Below are 23,480 nucleotides of genomic sequence, written 5' to 3' on the forward strand. Positions count from 1 at the left end.
ACACTGCACGTACTTCACCGTGAAACCAGAGCAATGCAGATCTAGGGGCGGGGGGGGGGGGGGGAGATCTGGATGTCCTGACCCAATTTCAATTTCTATCGTCTCAACTTTATGTCAGATGTCTCAGACACGCAGCCCGCAATGGCCAATCTATGGGGCCCGATATAGGGCCATGAGCGATGACCTTGAACACCAAACAGAAGGAAGCTATAGCCTCTGAGAAACATTACTGAAGAATTAGGTATAGAACTATATTTTCAAGTATTGTTTTCATCTGTGCCCGGCGTAGTGCTGCCCCATATGACAGGCAAAACATACGCATTGTGAGCACTCCTTGCGGCAGCCTCTACAAGTATACGGACACAGCAACGTGGTCTTCGCGTGCACTTTGGTAGACTACCACTGTAACTAATGTGAGAATTAAGATGGGTTCATCTTATTACCTGAACAAGTGAAATATGACGCACTAAAAAATAGAGCTAATATAGTTTGAATAGTTTAGTGGTAAAAAATCGAGGCACTTGGCTAGCTGTCTCTCTCTATATGTATTTCCTTTTTCCAGGTTGAAACTGTGAGCAAAGGCAACGGTACAGTATGTAAATAGGAGACAGTGCTGATGAACACTCTCATCGTCGTTTCTGAAGAACTACGTATTTTTCTCGAACCGTTCTACATATTTTCAATGTCCGGTTTGGGAAGCTAAACTTATTTATTTCTCTTGATGTGTGGAGTTTTTCAGCAATTCTGCACACACCGTCCGGCTCCACGATAACTACACAACTCCTGTTTTTTTTGTATATTTTATTTTATGATATATTAGGGTACTTTGTGGTAATTACCGTCATTTCTGTTCTGTGTGGCACCCTATGATATGTGGTCTAAATGAGGGCAGACGCGGATCCAGGGGAGTGATCAGGATGTCCTGGTCCCCTCAAGTTCTGTTGTTACATACAGTGGCAATTGCCCAGCCTTTTCAAGGCAGCCCCCCCCCCCCCCCCTCAAAAAAAGAAAAAGAAATCCTGGCTCCGCCTCTGAATGCGGGCCGCGACTTTATTTCAGTTTGAGGTCCATGCTCCCTCTCATAAATATCCTGGATCCATCCCTGCGTGATGCTGAACCAGACATATGCCGTTAACTATACTTGTTTGTCTCAAAAACGACGACGTTCTGATAGAATAAATTTTCCAATAGGCTTAGGAGTCGAATGCAATTATTCTCTCAGAATCAGTCGCAGTCCCCGCTCTATACATTCCAGTTTCCACTAACGCCGACTCTGCATCGATGTGCTTTTCAACTTTCATGTCTGGAATATACTTCGATACAGTTGTGTGTTCTTCATTTGTTCGCACCTTGAGGATCAGAGTTAATTGGTTCTTTCACATTTAGGATTCATCTAATTAACGGTGAAAATTTGTTTGAATTCGTAATAAGTTCCGCTTTTATTACCCAATTCGCAAAAACGAAAACGCCGCAGGCAGCTCCTTGGTCGCCCTCTGGTCGTGGGTGTGTGAGCAGCAGGAAGGGCTAACAGTCCTCCTCTCTGGATTTCAAAAACACTGTTCCATTACCTGTCCATGTCCTGGGCCGACATCATGGGGAGTTGCTCGGACATTCGTCGGGAAAGCCTGCCGGAAAACCCAGGGAAAACCTCAGACAGCACAGCTGGTGATAGGACTCGAACCCACCACCTCCCTTTTCAGCACGACCCTGGCTACCACCAGGTAGCGGACGTTACACGCACGGCCATGTCGCTCTGGTTTCGTTTTCGTTTCTGTTAATTCGACAAAACAGAAAAAAAGAAAAAAAGGAATGACCTTACTCGATAGAAATACGCTACTAACTTGTACGGCTGCCACAATTAAAACTTTCAAATTTGTTTTAAAAGAGTTTCAAATTAGCACGGCGATTTAGCAAATTCGTGTGTCTCGAGATTTCATTTTCACCATATTTCATCATGTAGCCTGCGTTTCGTGTCTTCTCCTGTGTAGAAACGTACACTGTCTTTCATATATGTTTTTATTATCTTTCTCTTAGTAACAGGTCCTCTGAACCTCGTGTGAAGTAAATATGTGTCTCAGGTACACGGAAGATGAATGAAAAAGTATCTGTACTGGTAAGTAAATGCACAACGTATTAAAACTCACGAACCTATCTACGTGACGATCTTTACACGACCCCATTCCCTTTGACTCAGTCTTGCACCGTCGTCAGTGTAGATAACAAATGAAATACAGTGGAACTCCGGATACGCAATTTCCCGGGAAATCGTATTATCCGGAATAACGCATTATCCGAGAAATCGTATTACCGAAGATTCACCGTACGTCGCTTCGTGGACACAAAAACTTTAACAAAAGGCGACATTTCCAACCTTGCCAGATAGTTCACTCTTCCGTGGGTCTTAGTTTAAGGCACTTTCATCGCTATCTTTCAAACATTTTTCGCTCAACCAGCTATACATCTCTTATCGTTCGGCTTCATTACTCCTTGGCACTCAACTTCGGCAATGTCAGATTACGAAAGTGTCTGTGCGTATAAAATTGATTGTCATCATTAATTGAGTCAGGTGCCATCACTCTGGCACAGAAGGAACAGCTTTGCAGTATGGTGGTTGCATAAATGGCACTGAATGTACACTAGTCTTCATGATTCGGCATGGGTCACTTGGTGCAACAATGGCGGCAGCAAGTCACGTGCTCCTACGTGTGGTCGCGCTCTGTAGCTATTCAGTGTCTCTGAACACTAGACAAAGATTTCGGGACACGCTGCCAGACGTAAATTATAACAGACATCGTTGTGTGAGCAGTATAGAAGTGTCAGGCATCAGTCCTTCCGCAGTACCAGCTGCTATCCTTCCTAGTTGCATATTCGATGCAGCCATTACTTCTTAAAGACCTTGAGGCTTTGCTGAGAGCCGTAAGAACTGGTAACTGTTGACACACTTCCAGAGAGCGAAAAATCGCTGTCGATGCTTCTTCTCTGTGGCCACTGCTGAACCGCAGACGAGTCTCCCACGGAGCCGTTCAAGCCAACTTTAGTCATCAAATTCTTTCGAACCTGCAAACAGCAGACAGCTTTGTACAGATACAAAAAAAAAAAAAAGATGATCCAGATGATCCTTTTGACACACACACACACATTGGATGATGATGACGTGGGCGATTCGCCGCCGTTGAGGCGGTACACCGCTCTATTGACCCCTCCCTGTTTGTAAACAAATGACGTCATAGTGTTCGATTCGACAGCGCCACCAATTTGGTAGAGTTGAACTACGCTCGAAGCTAGAAGCGAACAAGGTCGCGCCCGAAAGCCACGGTCTTGAGGGGATTACGATGGTCTCTGAAAGGGACGCGACCTTCTGTCCTATACTTTTCTTTCAATAGGAGGCACCAAACAAGTGTCCATTCGTGGAACCTAGCCCTCGCCTTCGGATTTGTTTCGGTTTCATTCTGTCTACCAACGTCACGATGATGTTTCTCGGGTAGAGGCCTATTGCGCATTGGGAACGGATGAGGGGATGATGATGGGGACTTTCAGGGACAAGTACTCCGCAAGAAGACGAAGGCCTTGCCTGTGGTGGGCAGCGTTCGAACACGCGAGGTGTTGCGATTCTCTTGACAAAATTCGTATGCAGAGTGCATTCTCTGGTTTCGCTATGCCATCGCTGTGCCATCACGTTTATGACACATGTTGCACGTGCAACCGGTTGTGGTAAGACATTTGACTCGAAAACCAGCCCTTGGTTCATGTCCTGCTCGGTACATGAGATCATATGCCACAAAGATTCCGTGTTCTCCAAGTGAGAATGCATCTCAGACAAAGTTACCTGGTCTTCAGTGGATATCCTGAAGGTGATAAGGAACACGCCCAACATGACGCTAGACAAGGAAAAGGTGACGTAGAGCCCGCGTGACTTTTGCTGTTCCGCGACCACCCCCGTTGCCCAAGACACCGTGGTCGACACCAGAAGGACCATGGAGGCCCATTTGGAGGCCAGCTGGGTCCTGTGGGGAGATAAATGGTTAGCGGCGGCCATAACTGATATAGGGTCATATATATAGTGTACCTGGCTCTCCTGAATTCTAAGGATGTGAGGTAGTGCTGTGGTCCATCGGAAAAGAATACGACGAGCAAGCAAATGACGTGCACGGAGGCGAATGTCGCGATAGGGGCAATGGTGGCGTAAGAGACTACTTCGTCCATGTCCATCCAGCATCTGGAATCAACAAGAAGGAAGAAGCCAATGGAGCAAAAATGGATGAATGACCCAAAGGATGTGTTAGGTTGGACGTTTTCTGCAGTGATGGCTACTAACTACTTCTACAGTATTTTAACTGTAACTACTAACTACTTCGCCGATGGATTAATTTAACTAGTATAGTTCAACTACTTTTCGGGGGAGGTAGTTAAAACTACTTCTTTAACTACTGCAATGTATTGTAACTACATCTATAACTACTTAACGTTGTCCATCAACACCAATACCATTCTATAGTGTTCTTGGACACCTAAATATGAATCACAAAGCAGTGATAAAAGTGAAGATTTAGTTCGCATACACGGCACGATTGCTCTGCACCTCCATTCTCATCAAAGGAGTAGCTCGAGGTAAAAGTCGGAAGCACAATCGTGCCGTAAAGCTCGCGGCAAAATCGGAAGTAGTTGGCGCCTGCAGTAACCTAACTACTGTAGTTAACTACTCGAAATAGTAGTTTAACTAGTAGTTGCACGCTACATTTCTGCAAGTAGTTGATAACTACTTTTTAACTACAATCAGGTAGTTTAAGTACTAGTTTCGCTACATGTAGTTAAAACTACTGCGGCAATCACTGGTTTTCTGTAATGACGCTGGCACAGCGAATACACCCAAGGGCCATCGTCTGCCAAACATAAAAATGCAGATATATTTTGTTTCGTGAATGTTCCGCATTATAGTTTTGAGTTTTTATGAGTTTTTACCTTAAAAATTCTGACTATACACGTCCACACCTCATATCTCCTCTCCCGCAGACCCATCTCACAAAACTACGCCCATCATCGTAACCACAATAAACTTTAACAATCGGTTTTGTACCCTAAGGATCATTTTTGGCGAGCGGCCCATCGACCTGGAAAACGCGCAACCCGTACACAATGGTCCATATTGCACCTGCCCTTCCGTTTCATCTGACTGTAGCAAACGAAAAGAAAAAGAAAAACACGTCAACTCTATGACACTGCAGCGACTTATTGATTGATATCGACTTGAGAATATACAGCGAGGTTTCATGCGAGGGAACAGAGCTTGCCATTGTGACCTTCTCTGTGGCTCATCAGTGGGCGTGCTGAACGGTGTCTGGTATCGATTGGCAGAAATAAACCCTGGTATGCGGTAATGAAACCGAGGTATTACCAATGTGTTTTCTCGTTGTGTTTGTATATACTAGCTCTATCCAATCACATTGTAACTATGTGACCCAGCCCTTTGTCAACAAGGCTGGTGCCTGGAATATTGGAGGAGAGTAATCATGAGGCTACTGATGTTCTGAGGCTGGAACGCATATACGGGGTTAGTCTATAGCAAACGTTACACCTTTCCATCGCATCGTAAAAATAGAAGATGGGGTCTAGCCAACCCCAAACTTCGCAGACTGGTAGCCATTTGTCTCAAGTTTTGTTGGAATTTTTTTGTGAGCGCTATGGTCCTCTAGAAGAAAAATTAAAAATCAAGCAAAATCTCACTCTGCGCATTTTCTATGGCCTATCTCACTCAAAAGCCGCCATTTTCTCCCATGTGCGCCTCATTTTCATTTCTCCGCACACAGATGGCACCACCGTACAGAACAGGAGGATTAGTGCATAACGTTAGAATCATGGTCAGAATAAGCATGTCACATCGTTGTAGGCAGCGCCGCCTGTGTGAGGTGATATGAATGTGAAGCAGAGACAAGGAAAAATTGCGGTGTTTGCGTGAGATAGGCCATTGAAAATGCATGGGGCGAGTATTTGCTTGATTTTTAATTTTTTTTTCTACATGACTATGGTCCCTACAAAAAAATTACAATAAAACTTGAGATAAATGGCTATCAGTCTTCAAAGTTTGGGGCAGGCTAAACCCTGTCTTCTATTTTTACGATGCGATCGAAATGTGTAACGTTTGCTAGACTAACCCTGTAGAAAGGACAAATACATACAAAGCCTCAAATGCTTAAGAAATCTCTAAGCCTAAATGTCCTAAGTAATCGTCAGGGTAGTTTTCGTTTTTGTTTTTTCGTGGTAGCGCCACGAAGCAACTGTGGCTATATGAGCGGCGTACAAGCGTGGACAAATGGATAGAGGACAGCAGGAAGGACTGGGGGAATAGGGGGTTAATATGCATCCTGGTCCGACTTCAGGGGGGACTGTGCCGACATTCGTCTCGAAAGTCTGCGGAAAAACCGGCCGGTGGTAGGATTCGAACCCACCGCCTCCGCCAGTCTTCAGCACGACCTTGCTGGTAGGAGGCCTGATGTGCCCGCTTAGCCAATCACAGACGTTTCTAGCTTTGTGGGCGGGGTAGACCTGTAGGAGTTAACGTGTCCCGATGTATAGCGCTCTCATCATCATTAGGTTCTGCTAGTCTTGTTGATGGACGGACGTCTAGCATCTAACGAAAGACAGACGTGCATAGTGTTCTTCCTGGGCGGACTTCGTGGGAATGACAGCGTCGTGAGATGAGATTTGTGCAGATGCGGGCCACTTTCACAAAACTGTCATACCCTAGCAGCTTTTCAGCAAACGATAAATGGGGAGTTTCATCGCCAGTTTCAAACTGACGTCATCACCATTCCGCGCGTCTCAGTGGATTTCGAAGTGCCGTCATGTCGTCTGCTACCGCTGTGGTGGTGGTGATAGGGCTCGCCATTTTTGGCCTCACAGATGTGGGCAACGTCACGACTGACACCAAGAGGGGAATGTGCGTCCTGGGCCGACATATGTCTGAAAGCGCGTCTGAGGAAAACCCACGAAAAACTCCAGACAGTACACCCGGCGCCGGGATTCGAACCCGGGTACCTCCCAGTATCGACCTACCGCTGTGCGTCCGCTTCTGCACATTCAACATTCAAATTTCCACTGCCCAATCACGAATAAGATACCGCGGGTCGTTGCATAGCGCCTCTAGCGGATCGTGGACGGGATTCTGCATAGAAGTTGCGTATTATGACATCGTCGCCACATCACCACCAGCAATGGGGTAGAGTATCGCCCCCTGGCGATGAAACTCCTCATTCATCCGTTGTTGTAGACATCGTCGTTATAATCTAGTAGATCGTGGGCGCGGGCTAAAACAAAGCCGTCTAGATGCCTTGCGGATGTCATAGGCATAGCGCGTGTGCAATAACTATTGCACGTTGATGTTTTACTATCGCATAGGAAAAAAGAAAAGAAAAAGTAATATCCAGCAGAAAATCACCGATGAGTACCAATAGTGTCAAATAGAAAATCATCTCCAGCGTTACAGAATTTCATACAATATCGGATGTTGGAAATATTAATAACACGATATAAATACGTAGATAACACAATTATGAGCATTAAAACTATTGGGTTGTAATGACGACCGACCTTCGTGATCCTTTGGGTTTGTGGTGAACAAAAAATAAATAACCGAATTATCTAGATTATCGGTTCTGCTGATTCGCTGGTACACTTGCATTGTGCCAGCTGCAGCAAATTGAGCGGTATAACATGGCATGGTTATATCAACGCAAGAGACACGGATAGACGGCACACCGCTGAGCAGTACCATATCACGCAGATAAGATTAGCCGAGAGATTAGATTAGATTAGATATAGGTACTCACACGAGACCATTCTTCGTGTACCTGTCTGAGAAGGACGAAGCAAATACTCCGGCAATCACCGCAGGAATTCCTGTTCAAAAATAACACACACGCATACACAAAAAAGGTAAGTCACTGTCTGATGCAGAGCGTAAAATCAGTGCAGGTATATACAGTCAACCCTCGATTTATGAACACCCTCGGTTCCCTGAAAAATCGTTCATAAATCGAGGGATTCATAAATCGAAAATTCCGTTAAGTGAGTACTATCGAGCAAATGGAACAGTATTTCCGAGTTGATATTGTGTTTATAATGCAATATATTGTGTAATTTTGCTTTGGACCATGCCTTCTGCTGTATCAGTCTCACAAAACACAGATATTTGCGCATTCACACTCTGTTTATTATGCAATACTAAATAGTTTAATTTTACTTTGGACCATGCCTTCCGCTGTGTCAATTGAGGTCAGGAACACTTCTGCAAAAACCCGTTTGTTGTTCGGATTTCGAGGGGTTAAGAACAGAGGGTGCAATACCTCGAAAACGTTTTGTCTGTTCAGGCGTCACTCATAAGACCACGAATAATCCCTTTGAAGGTTTTTGTTGGCCTCGGAACGATCCGTTCATAAATTGAGGGCAAAAACACTGGGCAACTCCTAGTTGCTTCCCAGAAATTCCATTCATAATTCGAATATCGAGGTTCATAAAACGAGGGAAAAATGCATGTAAAAAGTTTGGTTCCTCGTGCTAGTGTTCATAAAACGAGGGAATTCATAAATCGAAGGTTCATAAATCGAGGGTTGACTGTAGATGTACTGAGATGAGATAAATGGCAGTGACGGACCCCATCCTGCAACGAGTACGGTAATCCAGGAAAACGGGAGTCCTTCTGGCACGCAGGACCCCAACAGGCGGACCATGTACAGAGCTTCCAGTAGTTGAAACAGGAACAGGCACAGGAAGAAATATTGCAGGCACACCGACACAGTTAGGCACTGCTTCTGCTGAAAATAGACATAAGTTGGATCAGAGTTTTGATCATTCCTATCTCACTGATATATAACAGTGTTGCACTCGCTGGTTTCAACTTGCACGGTTACTAATATCGTGTGTGTTCCTGCGCTTGTATATACACTACATGTGATGCATGCATGCCACTGGTATACCACCACACATTACACATGCGTATGTCGTAGCACCACTACACACGTATATCTAACATACGTGTGTAGTGGTGTGTACTGATGTGGAGCAGTAGGGTATGATCGATAAATAAATAAATAAATAAATACGTGTACATATTGGGTACTAAATACTGACTTTTAAACGTATTTTCAAGGTACCGAGTTAGTTACTTCCAAAAGTATCACAGGTAGAGTATAACTTAAGTATCTGAATTTATATCGCTCCTCAAATATGATAAACAATAACAAAACAAAAAGTCGGTTGATGGGAACGGAAAAAGCGTGGGATTTGAACTGAACGCGAAAGTTTTCGATTTCCGTTTTCGGTGCGATTATAACTGTTGCTGCTGTGAGACCAAGTATTTAAAATTCAGCATTCAACTATGGAAACACGGAGCAACGTTATACGACGTAAGACACGGTAATTGTCACCTGGGAAAGTATAGATGTATCTGTCGTTGTGAGTAGTATGCAGGTATAAGCAGCCATGATGCAGATCTCTGAGCACACCTGGGCCACGATGTCCGGGTACATTGGACTGCGTACCGTAAGCTTAAATATTAACGTCATCGTTTCACGGTGACGTCACTTCCTACCTTGACGTGAGGAAGACTATGAGGGTGAGTCCCGAGAGGATGAGCACAACTGAGCATCCAATGATCCTCAAGACGAGCACCGAGCGGCCCATTGGACGATCGGGCGGGTCCGGCTGGAGACAAAGAGACAGAGAGAGGGGAGAGAGGAGAGAGAGAGAGAGAGGAGAGAGAGGGGAGAGAGAGAGAGTCATTGTCACGTCGCAACTTCCCAAATAGTACACCGTTTGTTAAACCACGTGTGCTTCGTCGGACTTACCAGAACTTTTACGCTTCGAGATGATGGAGCTGTACGAAAGTGCGCGAATTAATAATTTCATTTTTAATTGAATTCGAAAGGAAGGTGCTTCTGAGCTGCTTACCTTGCTGACTAGCCTTCGCCCTAACAGAAACTGCACTGGAGACTACTGCGTAGGCATCGAGTGTAGTGACGCTATGTGATGGAAGCGGGTATTCTCGAAGCGATTCCGAAACCGGAACTCCTCCCGAGTCGTTAGCAGAAGATGTGAGGTTGTCAGACGACAACGAAAGGTTCCACCGCACGTCAGGCACGGTCGTGTTTTCTGCCTCATCGGCGGCTGAAAAGCAGAAGAAATTATTTTTTATTAAGTAGGTTAATGGTGGCGTGATATTGTGATATTTCTATCGGGGCTGTATGGATATTCGGATCTTTCGAATATCGAAGCGAATAATTGCGTATTCGACGCGAATTGCGAATCGAATATAGAGTTACATATTCAAATTTGGAATCGAAGCGAGATCTCTTCCGTACTGAATAGGCCCGAAACGTTCCCTATATCCCAATACGTGCTGTACATATTCCGTTAGGTTATATAACTATTAAAATTACTATTTGCGCGTGCCAGACCTAGTTCATACATACATACATACATATATGGTTCTTCAAGAGCTTCGCAATTTCACAAAGAGAAAGAAACAACGTAGCTTGGAAGGCGCCGCAAACGAGGCAAAGTTAAATGGGAGGCGTACACTGCCTGTTTTGAACGAGTCAAAAGACGGAACGATACTATCCAAAATGACGATTGGCTGCGGGCGGTGTTGTGTGGTGAAGTTCTGTCTTAACAGTGTAGGGTAGAATCAAGGACGAAGACAACACTTAAGCCTCGCAAAACATGGTGGCGCATTTAGAATAAAATAAAAGAACGAAAGAAACAAGATGAAGTGGAAGAAACGCAGATTACGCCATCTGAAAGACGAGAAAAAAAAAAGCAACCCTGTAAAGAGTACTTCACCGCATTAAGACACATGTTACGGCGAAGTATGATTTACAGAGGTGCCGGACGTGGCCGTTCGGTCAAATAGGTAATTAATGAAGGACGGATGTTGTATTAGTGCAACAATCGTTTGTGATTAACGGCGTTCGTGTGAGAGAGCTTATGAAAAAGAGCACAAATCTTTGCGGTGATATCGCGGTAGTTTTCGTTTATTGCATTTTTTAAAATGCTATTTATAATTTTTATTGGAAGACTTTTAATGCTTTGGGAAACGTTTATTTATTTTATTTTTATATTTTCAGCGGTGGTGGTTAGCTAAAGTTATCGCTTTAACAAGCAGTGCCCAAGTTTGTTATACACCTACTGTATACACTCCTTTCAAATGTCTCTGTCGAAATGCACTATAGCCTTATAGCCTTTGTCGCTGCTGCACCATAAAAATACCAATCACCATCATCATCGAAGTGCACTAATTCGCTGTCAGGAACGAGATGCTATGCGAGCGTACAAAATGGTACCGTACGTTCTTGTGAACAAACAATCTTGAAATCTGTTCGGTGAATTACTTATGAGCTAGCGCATACCACCAGTGGGTCTTACAATTACATGCATAATCCATGCTAGGGCGTAGCGGGTCGATGGAGCGATCGTCTCCGTTAGAGACTTGTTGCGCCAAGCGGTGAAATGGGTCCGTCAATATTTCAACGCGTGACGACGTTATCTGTGTTCCTGACAGCTGCGCAATGAAATATAATGGATTACTGCGCAATAAGAGATTACGGAGTTCAAGGCCTGCCTCTTAGCGCGGGGCATCCGAGTGCTTTGGGCGAAATTGAGGAGTGTCAGTTGCGTGTACCCGTAAGTTATTCCGCGTTTTGGGTTTTGGAGGGGCACGATATTTTTCGAAAATAGCGTGGCGAACCCCAAACTCTATGTCCAAATGAGCCGAAACCCAAACAAGCGCGTCGTAGAGCGCAGGAAAAAATACGCACATTTCATGTTGGAAGGCCATGTGCTCGATAAGGCTGATTGGAGTAGGCCCTGATCTGATGAGAGGATTTCAGAAAGTCTCACTGCTCCTTGCACACGCGTTGCATCCTGGGAGATTACTCGAATGAGGAAGGGAGAACTGCCCTTCGCGTTTCATTTTCGCTGACCTTGACTCCTCGTGGGCAATCGACCCGGGGGGGGGGGGGGTAAAAGGAACCAAAACAGCTTGGAGACCTTCTCCTCCTTTGTTATCAGCAAGTTCCCATAGTTCAAAGCGCCTCTGAGCTCTCTAAGATTTTCTGAAGTCGTCTATTTACGGCCCAAATAAGCCACCGACGCCGAAATACATGACTTCAGAAAATCCCAGAGAGCTTAGCATCGCTTTGAACTCTGGGAACTTGCTGACAACAAAGGGGGAGAAGGTCTCCAAGCTGTTTTGGTTCCTTTTACCCCCCGGTCGATTGCCCACGAAGAGTCAAGGTCAGCGAAAAACGAAACGTGAAGGACAATTCTCGCTTCCTCATTCCAGTAATCTCCCAGGGTACAACGCGTGCGCGAGGAACAGTGGGATTTTATGAAATCGTCTATTTACGGCCCAAATAAGCCACCGACGCCGAAATACACGACTTCAGAAAATCCCAGAGAGCTTAGCGCCGCTTTGAACTCTGGGAACTTGCTGACAACAAAGGAGGAGAAGGTCTCCAAGCTGTTTTGGTTCCTTTTACCCCCCCGGTCGATTGCCCACGAGGAGTCAAGGTCAGCGAAAAACGAAACGTGAAGGACAATTCTCGCTTCCTCATTCCAGTAATCTCCCAGGATACAACGCGTGCGCGAGGAACAGTGGGATTTTATGAAATCGTCTATTCATGTCCGTCCGGCGCTCTCGATCCGCTTGGTTTCGGTTTCGGATCATTTGTATAGCAAAATTTGGTCACGAATATCTCAATGTACGTGATGGGAAGTAATTGTTCTGAGGCAGGAAAATACAAAGGAAGAAGCACAACACGAGCCTCAAGTCAACTAGGGACAGAACGGTTCAAATATGGCAGTGGTCGAAAATTGTCGTGAACGACGCATGCGTGATTCACCAGATACGTGGTTCGAATCCTACCGCTGTCTTGCGTTTTCGACGACTGCCATATTTAAAAGTACGTGTACGTTTCAGGACATGTAAAGAAGAGCGTGGTTTCAGATGATGGCTTCCTCCAATTCTGCTATACCCATAAATATCGAAATAACGAGATAATTAATTAATTTTAGGTAATTATTCGACTAGCAGTTACGTACGATCTTCGACAGAATCTCCTCTGGCTGAATAACCAACGTGCAAAAACGGACATCTCGTAACTTAAAAATAAATAAAAAAATCTTTAACGAATAAAAAACACCCTGTAGATATTGAAGTAGCACAGACGTAATTTTTTGAACACCCTGTTTTCTTTCTATATAACTGTTAAGTAGGCCAGTAAAGTGCACCATGAGAAGTAATTCACCCCACAAAGTCATAATTATCGCAGAAGTTGAATTTAAAGTACGCCGCAAAAAGCGACTGTGCCCAACGGGGATGGAGAGCGGTGACCTTGCGTTGACGCTACACCGTCCGCGCTCGCTGATTGGTTCAGAGTATCGTCTGCTAGCCAGCTGTTCAGGGCTCTGAAGAGGCATTGCACACAGAGAATCTCCCGCGGGACTAGAGATGCGAAGCCCCAGAAAAAAAAGTTTTTTTTTTTCGGTTTTCTTCCTCGTTTCCGGAAAAATAGTTCAAAATTTCCAGGCGACAAAATTCAAAACTGTAAATTTTCGTGCCTTTGATGCGTTCCAACCCGCCAAGAGTGCCTTAGGTGCCTCTAATCCGCCAATAACTACCAACTTAGTGCTCCGTCTGGCTATTCAAAGCGATCGCCATCGCATTCACATAATGTCGGAGTTCTGGTCGGAGTGGACAGGTTGTCCTAACTACCTATCGCTGAGTAGACAGCAGTCTCATGGGATACCCTCCTCTGCATTTATGCCTAGAGGATGAACACTACTAAAGCATTCTAGATCATTGCATGCTGTGGTTTGGCCGGCAATGCTTCGACTCAGCAGTAACCACATTTGTTTCCACTTTGTCAAATTTTCCGGAAAAAAAAACGAAACAAACTGGTTTTTTTCGAGCGATTCAAAATTTCCGGAAATTTTGCATCTCTATACCAATGAAATCCTTCATGGCCATGGTTACCCTTTCAATTCCTAATCCCCCCCCCCCGTGAAACAGGTTTACTGACTACAAAAGAAGAAAGCCCTCGTACACAAAAAGAAAGAAACAGGCGCTGACCTCGACTAACCGTGCAGACATTATGACGTCATAGGCCGTCCCTCTCCTCCTTGTTACACCCCGGGGAGCAGTTCGAGAGTGAAAACGAGCGCGGTGGTGTTTGTGTACGTTTTTTTTTCTCTAAAAAAAACTGCATGCATCAACACCTTTTGTGCTAGCTGGTCGGCAAATTAACGCATGTACTTTCATCAGATGTACAGGGTGTTACCCTATAAAAGTCTACCCGTGCCGCCATGCCGTATTCGCCAATTACTCAATGCAGGTGGCACATTGTGCGATCTTTATATAAAGCTCATAAGGACAATTAATCTTGGTAAATTTCAAAGTGATTGAGTGCCGCAGCACGAAGTTATAACTCAAAACGTGCAATTCCCATAGTCAAAACAAACAAGACGGCGGCGTTGAGAAGAGCACTTGACATGCTGCTCCCCACACGACAACGTGTCGCATATCCTGCCAGCCAGATGGAACTGCAATTTTCATTTCGCTTTCGTGTAACTGTCCTATTTTGCTCAGAACTAAGCAACGTGAGGAACGAAAAATGCCAACGCATACTCAGCAGACGACACCCAAAAGGGATGTCGTCTGCTAACTGAGAGGCGCCATCTTGGCTGTTTTGACTACGGGAACCTCACGTTTTGCGCTATAACTTTGCGTTACGGTGCTCAATCACTTCGATATTTACCATGATGGAATGTCCTTATGAGTTTTATACGTAGGCAACACATTGTACCGCCTGCATTGAGTAATTGGCGAGCACGGCATGCCGGCGCGGGTAGACTTTTATAGGGTAACACCCTGTACTTTCATCAGATGTAAACTGAAAATATTTGGATGGCCCTCGATACTCCTTTAAAAATACGCGGACCCCTTCACGACGAAGTCCTTCAGGGCTTACCAAAACAACGCTATCTACCATCATAGATCACGCGCGTGCTTGACTTCCGTCCTTCAAACTTCCCTTCCTTGCATGACCAGAAAAAACAACATTCCTAGCTCACGCACTAGAGCGATTGGGTCGGTCCCATACATTCCTGTATTCACCGGTGTGTGGCGTGGCTGGAACCATTAAGCGAAGACGGCCACTGTTATTAGATTACATAAAGAGATGTCAGCTGGTCGTTACCAGATGCGAGGAATGTACCGCATTATTTGTCCCTGTGGACAGCACAAAAGATGTATTGCAACCAACACAATGCGCGTGTATTGACTGCGGAATAAAGGAGGATGTCGTGACTCCCAGCTGTTGTCTTGGGTTCAACATTTTCTTCCGTTGTGAAAGGGTCGGCGTGATTCTGTGCCATATGTGTTGGCAAAGGCAGTACTAGTGCTGTAGTTCATTATTTTTGGCACGGAAGGAAGCATCTGATATGTGGGAGAGAGAATTGAAGACATAGTATCGCAGGCAATGTTTACTGATGTAGTACGAGCTTTACGGGAGTACGACTACTTATTAATTCAAATTAATATGAATTAGTTCAATTCTAGCTAGTCGAGAAGCATTCTCGTTGTTTGTACTGAGCGTGTACGGGCGAACCGTGATTGTACCATTTTACGAAGACCCTCATTTCATTTATCATGGAGTTTTGAGGTCCAAATTGAATTCCTATTGTATTCGCAGCCAATCCTGTATTATTCTATTTTACAACTAGCACCTAGCACTTCTGCTGCTATCATGCCATGACGTCACTGTCAGTCTGCTGTCACTGCTACTCTGTTATGTGAGCAGAGCCCCGTAACAATCTTTGCTCTTTTTTATTTTTATTTTTTATTTTTTTTGCGTGAAGATGTCGCTCACGCGAATATGCGGGTAGAAGAACATGATGCCAGACATGTAGGTCTCAACGGCATATATTAGGGTAAGATTTCGAAGACAGCGTCTTTAGTGAAACATGGCATTTCTTTTGCGCAAAAACTCAGTTGAACGTTTCAGAGCAACACGCACTCCAGTCGCCAAGAACAGAACGACGCGGATCAGACTTCCAGGGAGAACCAATTGACTCGGATGACTGGTCACGTGACTGAAGTGAAAGATATGAGCACGTGGTGTCCTTGGGCCTTCATTTTCGAAATCGACCGCGCCTTCGTTCGGGACAGAAAATCGATGTGGGGGAAACCAGATAATATACTTTCTTATGAAGGTCAATATGCGTGTCTCGCGAAACTTCGGAATACTGTACCGTCCAGATTGTATCTCGCTTATCGGTAACCGAACGAGCTCTTCCACGAGCCGTTTAATGTAGGGCCGTATTGATTTCTTTTTCACATCGCACTGCCTCTTATGCGCTGCGGAGATTCGTAACGTGATTTATTTCGCCAAGGTTACTCGTATGGACAGGTGTATCATCCCGACATTTGGTGACGTCATATTTGGAGAAGAACTGCGCGGCTGTTTCGGAGTTTTCATTTTGAGGAAATTGCGGTAAATACGGGGTGTTTATTTTTATTCCTTAGAGAATTTTTATTAAAAAAGCTATAAGGAGCAGCACAGATATCGTTTTTCCAATTGAGCTACACGGCCAGGCCGGTATCCTCTGCTTCGAAGAGAGTATGTGACTACAAGGTGACTAATTACCTAAAATTGATTAATTAGCTCTTTAATTAGAAACTTTTGGGCCAAAGCGAAGTAGCTGAACGAGAGACAGTCCTCGTTGAAAACCATTCCATCGTTTAAAGCTCCAGAACAAAGCACGTGTCGTGAAACATGAATCCTTGAATTTCGGTATCCAAATGAGCCGAAACCGAAAATGCTCGCCTCAAGAGCGCGTCAGCTACGCCGATGGAAGCTTATCTGGGCCGGAAAGCGGCTTATCTGGCCAGCAGAACGGCACCTACTCGAATGACTTCCATTGCTCCAAATCACGTGACCCTCGACGTGAAATGAGCGCTGTGCTCTCGGCGTTCGCGGTTGCCGAGGTTTCGGTTTCGCCTACGCCTGGAAACGGCTACGGTATCAGGTGACCGAAGGGACATGATGTTCTCAATGGGACAACATCGTAGCTTTTATAATTAAAAAGCGAATTATTGAAAGTTAATTAGGTCATTGCCTTAGGAGTTTGCTGGTGCCCTCTTAAGGAGGGCCCTTCAGCATAAGCTATATTGCAACTGACTTCATCTCGAAAAAGTGATATATATATATATATATATATATAAGGAAAAAAAATGCCAGAGCTCTTTGGCTGCACGTATAGCATATGTTTGTAACTCAAACGTCGCCATGCCAGTACTGGACAGCTGTTTCGGCCTTGTTGGGCCTCATCAACAGTACGCAGGCAGGCAACGTTTGAGTGGATGGCGTCAGACGGTCACGTAACACGTGATTCCTCCCGTCAGGGTGAGATAACTCACTCACTGAAAGCCCAGTGCAAAGCCAGTGTATAATGCCATTATATAATGCTACTCTCATTAATGGTAATCTCATTAATGCTAGATTGCCGCGCTTCGACCAAGCGATCTTAACTGCCAGGGATCTGGCAAAAAAAGCTACTACGAAATGACCACACGAATTCGCCATAAGACAGGATGCAATGAGATAATACCTATATCATCCCTTATAGAAGCGCCATGGAGGGGGCTGTGTTTAAAGTCAGCACAGCTGACGTCATTGATAAAATGGGTCGATTGTGATTTTCAGGTTTTACAGATGGTAAGTTGACCTAGCGGGAAAGAGCACGCAGGCTATGCGAAGCACGCGATACAGTAGTTGGTTCGACATTGATCCGCCTTTTTGAATCCACTCAGCTGCACGCGCACGCGAATGAGGTTTTGTCACTGTATCACAACGTCGCAACCATCCTTTTTCAAAGTATGCACATACGAGACACGAACAAATAAATAAAATGTTTGCCAGCCTGACCGATTAGGTGAAGCGAAAGTGTCAAGGTCGGCTAGGAAGCACGCATTAAAGGGACGGTCCAGTCGTGGAAATGTATTAAGGCTAGTGAACCGCTGATCAACATAAAGTGCGATGTGAAAACGTGCTCATCATGTGTTAGAATGTGTGGGGGGGTGGGGAGGGGATTATGTGTGTATTCGAAGAAAAAAAAAGAAAAGGAAGAACGGAGGAAAAGTCAGACAAACGCAAGGCCAACTAGCTACGCCATTGGAAAAGAAAAATGATGAAAGAAAAAGAAGCAAACTTGTATGCTGTGTATAATGCTAGAATATGCACGCCGATGGGTTATGTGCATTGGTCATGGTGATAATGAGTCCAGAAAATGTATTGGAGTAACTCGATCTTTATCTGCTTCGACATACTAAACAAACAACAACAGCTTTGCTACTAATTGAGTGAGGGAGGTACAAAGTAGTTTGTTAATAAAACTTGAGTGATAAAACGATAAAAGAACTTCTATTTATTATCGTACAAGCTTTCATGCAGTGGATTGCATTTTATCGAGTACCTATTCCAATGCAGTCCACTGCGTGAAAGCTTGTACGCTAGTAGAGATAACTTTCGGCGTTTTTATCTTTTTATCACTTGTGTTCACCGTGCTTGACTGAAAGTTTTTACAGCAGCTGAAATAAAAAGTTACCAATGTTCCGCTTGATAATGTTCAGTTTGATAAATTCATCAATTAATTTTATTGGCTTACACGTTAAGCGATATTAAATACCTATCCGTCCCTTTTGAGACAATTCTAAGAAGCGTAAAGTTGGCTTCCCCACAGCAGTTTTCTTCCTAGCGGGAGAAACGGCTTTACAGGCTATTCGTAAACGTGTCTCGTCCAGGCACGCACTGGCAGACGACAGAAGCACTGTGCAGACACAGGTGCAAGACTTCCTGTTGTACAGGTACACATCGTCTGCGTGTCTCACCAAATATCCGACCGTACGTTGTCTAACCATTGTTGAAATACGAAGCGGCAACACTTTGTCGCATCCGTTCTTCGGCAACAAATGCGCTCGAGCAACATAAACCAGTATGGGGGTTTACAAAGTGACGTCTCACATAGAAGTCGAGTGTGTTATCTATCTGTATCACAGTGTAAACTTCAGACTCTTTGACTGTGCCATTGAATACTGGCGGATCTCATTAATGGCCTTGTGCAGTACACTTACAACGTTGTATTAAAGAGACAATAATATATTTTTGTGAGAAAATAAATGATAAGCACGTTCTCTTCTATGCATTTTTATGAGTATCACGGGGTCCTATTGCCCCTAGGAATTCAGCCGCTAATAGTTAAAAGAGAACACTCCCTCTGGCTTGGCAATACAGGTTGTCTGAAAACTTTTCTGAGACGGCACGAAGTGTTGAGCGGATGAAAGCAAAACGCCAGGTGAATAAAGTTCAACAACCCGCTTTCGGATTCCCTATGCACAGCACACTGCGTACCGAGAATCAATAAGCATCCGCTTGCGTGCATTTGCTTCACTGTGAAACGTTAATTCCCTACTTTTGATGACTTTTAAAAAGTAACAGACGTGAATTCCAGTAGCGCTGGACAGGTAAAAGTAATACTCACCGCTGCTGTCACAGAACACCATCACTGTCGACAGTGCAAGCAGCGAAACTTGAAAGCAGACGACAGTTTTCAGTCTGACATTCCGCATGCCTGCGTCGTCTGCTTCATGGAACCGCCAAATCTTTCTTCCTTGCACTCCACATTAATAAAAACGACGAGGAACAGTAAAATACGATCCTATTTTCACGGAACAACTAACGGCAAGTAATCACGAGCGTAAACGGCATGAAACTAAACGCGAGCTCCATAACTTTACGGCCGTACCGCGCTGCAAAATAATCAAACAAAAGTACGGATAGCAGACGACATTTTCGCATGCTCGCGCAGCGACGTCTAGCGGTTGCTACGGAAAATAAGAAAGCCAGCTTCTGATTGGCTGCTGTTGAATGAATGGCTGATATTGGGGGGAAAAGAAGCGCTTAAATACTGCTCTGTATTGACCCAACGGTGATGTCAAATGTATGGGAAGGCAAGGTAAAAGGAATAACTGGAAAGAGAAGCCATTCGGGAAGATAGGCTTTTGTGCGGCGCAAATCAATGGGTGATGGAAACGTTTCATGAACGTGCTCTTTCGAAACGAACGTGGTGCTTTCGAAAAGCTTTCTTTTTAGTTATCATCCCTGAGACATCGGCCAAGAGCTGAGCAGTGAGCGGCTCATTTGCATACGCTCATTATTTAAATAAAAGTACTAACTTTTAAATTGTACTTCGGACGCTTTCGGAACCTCTGATTTACCGATCGGGACATTCACCGAAAACTATATTCCAGGAAGAAACCCACGTCGACAGTTAGTGGTCTTTTCGAGTAGCTAATTGGTTTCTGTTTACATACTTTCACTCAGCTGTTCGGCTGCCAATTAGGTGTTCATCCGCCTGTTTCACACGCGGGGGTGACGGAAGACAGGCAGAAGAGACGCTTCCTGTCTGTTCTATACCTTCCGTCACCCCCCCCCCCCCCCCGTGTGAAACAGGCGGATTTGGGTATCCCAAATAAATAAGGGGTCGTCATGCTCAGGACCCAAACAGCGTTTTGAGCGATGCACAGTGACGACCCCTCTTTTTTTTTTTTTTTAGGTCCCCATAACACTTGAGCACCCAATTCTAAAACTGCATAATAGCGCTGTCAAAGCGAGAATACGGACGGACGTTAAAAAGTCCCTGTCGTGTCATGCCTCCTTGTGCTCGGAACCACGATGCAAACCCTGGAATACCAAGCCGGCTCTTTTCCTGGTTAACCTTTCCTTTTTCTATTTCTTTTTTTTATATAAACATATTCCCCTCCCCGTCTTCAATCAAGTTTATAGGGAATGATTTATAAACTTAATTTTAGCCTCATTTACTTATCATCTACATTTCATTTTAAATGACCACTATAGTTTCGAGTAAGGATGGTGGGTAACGTCACAGAGGTGGATAACGTCATGACTGACGCACCGGGGGATGTGTGTCCTGGGCCGTCTTCAGCACCGCTCTACAAACACCTCAGGAAGTGAGTGAGTGATGTGACGTCACTGAGCGTCAAGTAGCGCCGCACCGTGGTCGTAGCAAGCGAATTTTGTGTAGGAAAATGAGACAGCAAGCGTTGGAAGCATGACATCGGAGCGATATCCTTCTTGCAGTAAACAATGTAGTACGAAATATCATCCGACTTTTTTTAGTCGGATAGTTAGTTTTCGCTTAGTAGGTAAAGTACTAATAAAGAACGGGCAACCGATGAAAAGTTTTGTTCGTGTCATCGCCGCGAAGTAACGGTGGCTATAAGCAGCGTGCAGACGTGGACAGTTGGAGAGAGGACAGCAGGAAGGAGTGGGGGGGGGAGATTAGTATGCGTCCTGGGCCGACTTCAAGTCTGCTGCAGGGAAAGCCTGGGAAAACCTCAGACAGCACATAGCCGGTGCCGGGGCTGACGAAAAGGAATCGGCAAAGCATCACCAGCAGATTTGCACGTCCGTGTGTTAATGTGAGATGAGCATTGAGGATGAGCGCGAGAAAGAAGGTGACCCGAGTGAATGCGCGTGTCCGGTGTCTTGATCTATAGACTTCAGTATGTTCAAGAGAGCGCGATTTCAGCGTGGCACAATTTTAGTACACACTTCACTGACAATCAAAGAGGTGTGCGGGTTCGACTCACTGCCCTTGCTCATTTTTCGTCTACTGCAGTTTTCGTCTACTGCTATCCCAGTGCTCTTTGCGCACGCATTGCATCCTGGGAGCTTGCTGAGCGGGGGAACGAAGAATAATCCTTCACATTTCGCTTTCGCTGACCTTGACACGTCGTGGACAATGGACCGGTAGTGGAGAAATCGGAACAGTTTGGAGGCCACCCGTTTCTTTCGTATTAGTAAACTCCCACAGTTCAAAGCGTCGCTAAGCACTCTGGGGTTTTCTGATCTCGTCTCGAACAAAATTATTCCGTTAGTTTATCGCGAGGAATTTGGTCACTTAACATTCCTCCAGTGCCCCCAGGGTGGTTGTTATCACGCTCGAATATGAGGCAGAATTTTTTTTCCAGTTGTTGTTATTAAGTTTGACGTGAGTTGTACTACGTCCGTTTGCAGGTATACTTCCAGGGTTGCCGGGTGCGTACCGAGCAGAAAACGCCACGAGCCTGGGTCGACCACTACTGCGAGTTCTCAGTGGTAGTTGTTATAATTAGCAGTTATGTCGAAGAGACATACAATGCCGAATTACTACATACAGGCAGACATAGATCTGGAGGGTGCTTGTAACAAATAAATGCTGTAACAAATGTGACCAACTTAAAACTTTTAAAAGCGATAAAACCCCAGTGCAGGGGACACGGACGGACGAAACACAGACGAAGCACTGTCTGTCCGTGTCCGCTGCACTGGGGTTTTATCGCCTTTAGAATGTACCACCAAACAGTCCGGTTTTTATCGCTTTTTGAAGCTTTATATGGGGAACTGTACGGTGAACCGAAAGGGACCACCAGATGGCGCAGCCACCGAACTTTCCACTGAACGGACCATTGCTACGTGTCGTGTGTCTTGGTGTGTCCCGTTTTGTCGTTTTTTTTTCCTAGTTTTTTTCTCTCTCTGTGGCAACTTGTCGCTCGTCTTGGCAAGCAGACCGCTCTCTCTTTCTGACCTTATGTCTTTCTTTTTTTTTTTTTTTCGATAAATGATGCACCCTTGTGGTGATTTCTAGTGAAAAATATATACTTACCTGAATGAAAAAAAATGTAACTTCGTTAAAAACTCTCGATATGCTGATAAATGGACCATTTCCGACAACGCGTATGCGCATGCCCAGCCCTTGAGTCTGCCATTTTTGAGCGGAAAACATCGCCATGGACCTACGTGCGGCCGGGCGACTGTCAGGTTCATTGTGGGGAGATAATCGGTTTCAAGGTTACGCGGACGTTTGAGGTCTGGTAATGAGTACAATGCGCTTTCACTCTTTCCGCATTCTTCTTCCAATCTTCTCTGGCTACTTTCCCACGCAACGTACGAGCCAGTTCGAAAAGCGTCACCATTATTGTAGGGAAAGACACGATGTTCGACATTCCGCCGCCAGGGGCGACGCGAATATGGAAAAGGTCCATTTTGGACTGGAAAGGCACATCCGTCGGACGGCCACTGGATGTCCGCCCTTTATAATGCACCGAAGGATAAAACTCCAGTCCCAACAGTCAAAAAAATGAAGAGCTTTTTATTGCACAAATAAACTACTTTTACAAATGCTTCTTATGCCCCCCCCCCCCCCCCATATCGCTCTCAACAATAACTTTTTTTTCTTCCAAAATGTACAAAAATGTGCGTTATCATCCGGAAGAAAAGCACCAAAGAATAGAACATTGCTCAACATTCTGACGAAATAATTTACAGGGTGTCGAGAGATATGATCTGCAGTTGTTGACACCGACCATA

The 23,480-nt window shown here is 44.9% G+C and overlaps 1 protein-coding gene across 2 annotated transcripts; it reads right to left on the bottom strand.

Moving 5' to 3' along the window:
* Positions 1-2,002: 2,002 nt before the first annotated feature.
* On the bottom strand, positions 2,003-19,873 carry LOC135392627 (adhesion G-protein coupled receptor G6-like). Of its 2 annotated transcripts, none has more exons than XM_064623343.1 (10): positions 19,591-19,873; positions 9,943-10,158; positions 9,840-9,868; positions 9,584-9,696; positions 9,420-9,525; positions 8,648-8,804; positions 7,824-7,893; positions 4,067-4,216; positions 3,827-4,004; positions 2,003-3,057 (listed from the first exon to the last, which is right to left on the bottom strand). In XM_064623343.1, the coding sequence occupies exons 1-10, from the start codon at positions 19,676-19,678 to the stop codon at positions 2,881-2,883; spliced, it is 1,284 nt and encodes a 427-aa protein (XP_064479413.1). In that variant the 5' UTR covers positions 19,679-19,873; the 3' UTR covers positions 2,003-2,880. The 2 variants fall into 2 exon arrangements, with proteins under 2 accessions (XP_064479413.1, XP_064479412.1); XM_064623342.1 differs by having other exon boundaries at positions 8,648-8,807.
* Positions 19,874-23,480: the final 3,607 nt, after the last annotated feature.

This window comes from Ornithodoros turicata, chromosome 4 (assembly GCF_037126465.1).
Source record: "Ornithodoros turicata isolate Travis chromosome 4, ASM3712646v1, whole genome shotgun sequence".
NCBI lineage: Eukaryota > Metazoa > Arthropoda > Arachnida > Ixodida > Argasidae > Ornithodoros > Ornithodoros turicata.

What these genes read in the sequence shown, in the direction of transcription:
- LOC135392627 (XM_064623342.1), bottom strand. Translation starts at nt 19,678, where the DNA reads ATGCGGAATGTCAGACTGAAAACTGTCGTCTGCTTTCAAGTTTCGCTG. An exon ending in GGTGTTCTGTGACAGCAGCG is followed by an intron (nt 10,159 to 19,590) that starts GTGAGTATTACT and finishes TCTGCTTTTCAG; the next exon opens with CCGCCGATGAGGCAGAAAAC. An exon ending in GGCGAAGGCTAGTCAGCAAG is followed by an intron (nt 9,869 to 9,942) that starts GTAAGCAGCTCA and finishes ACTTTCGTACAG; the next exon opens with CTCCATCATCTCGAAGCGTA.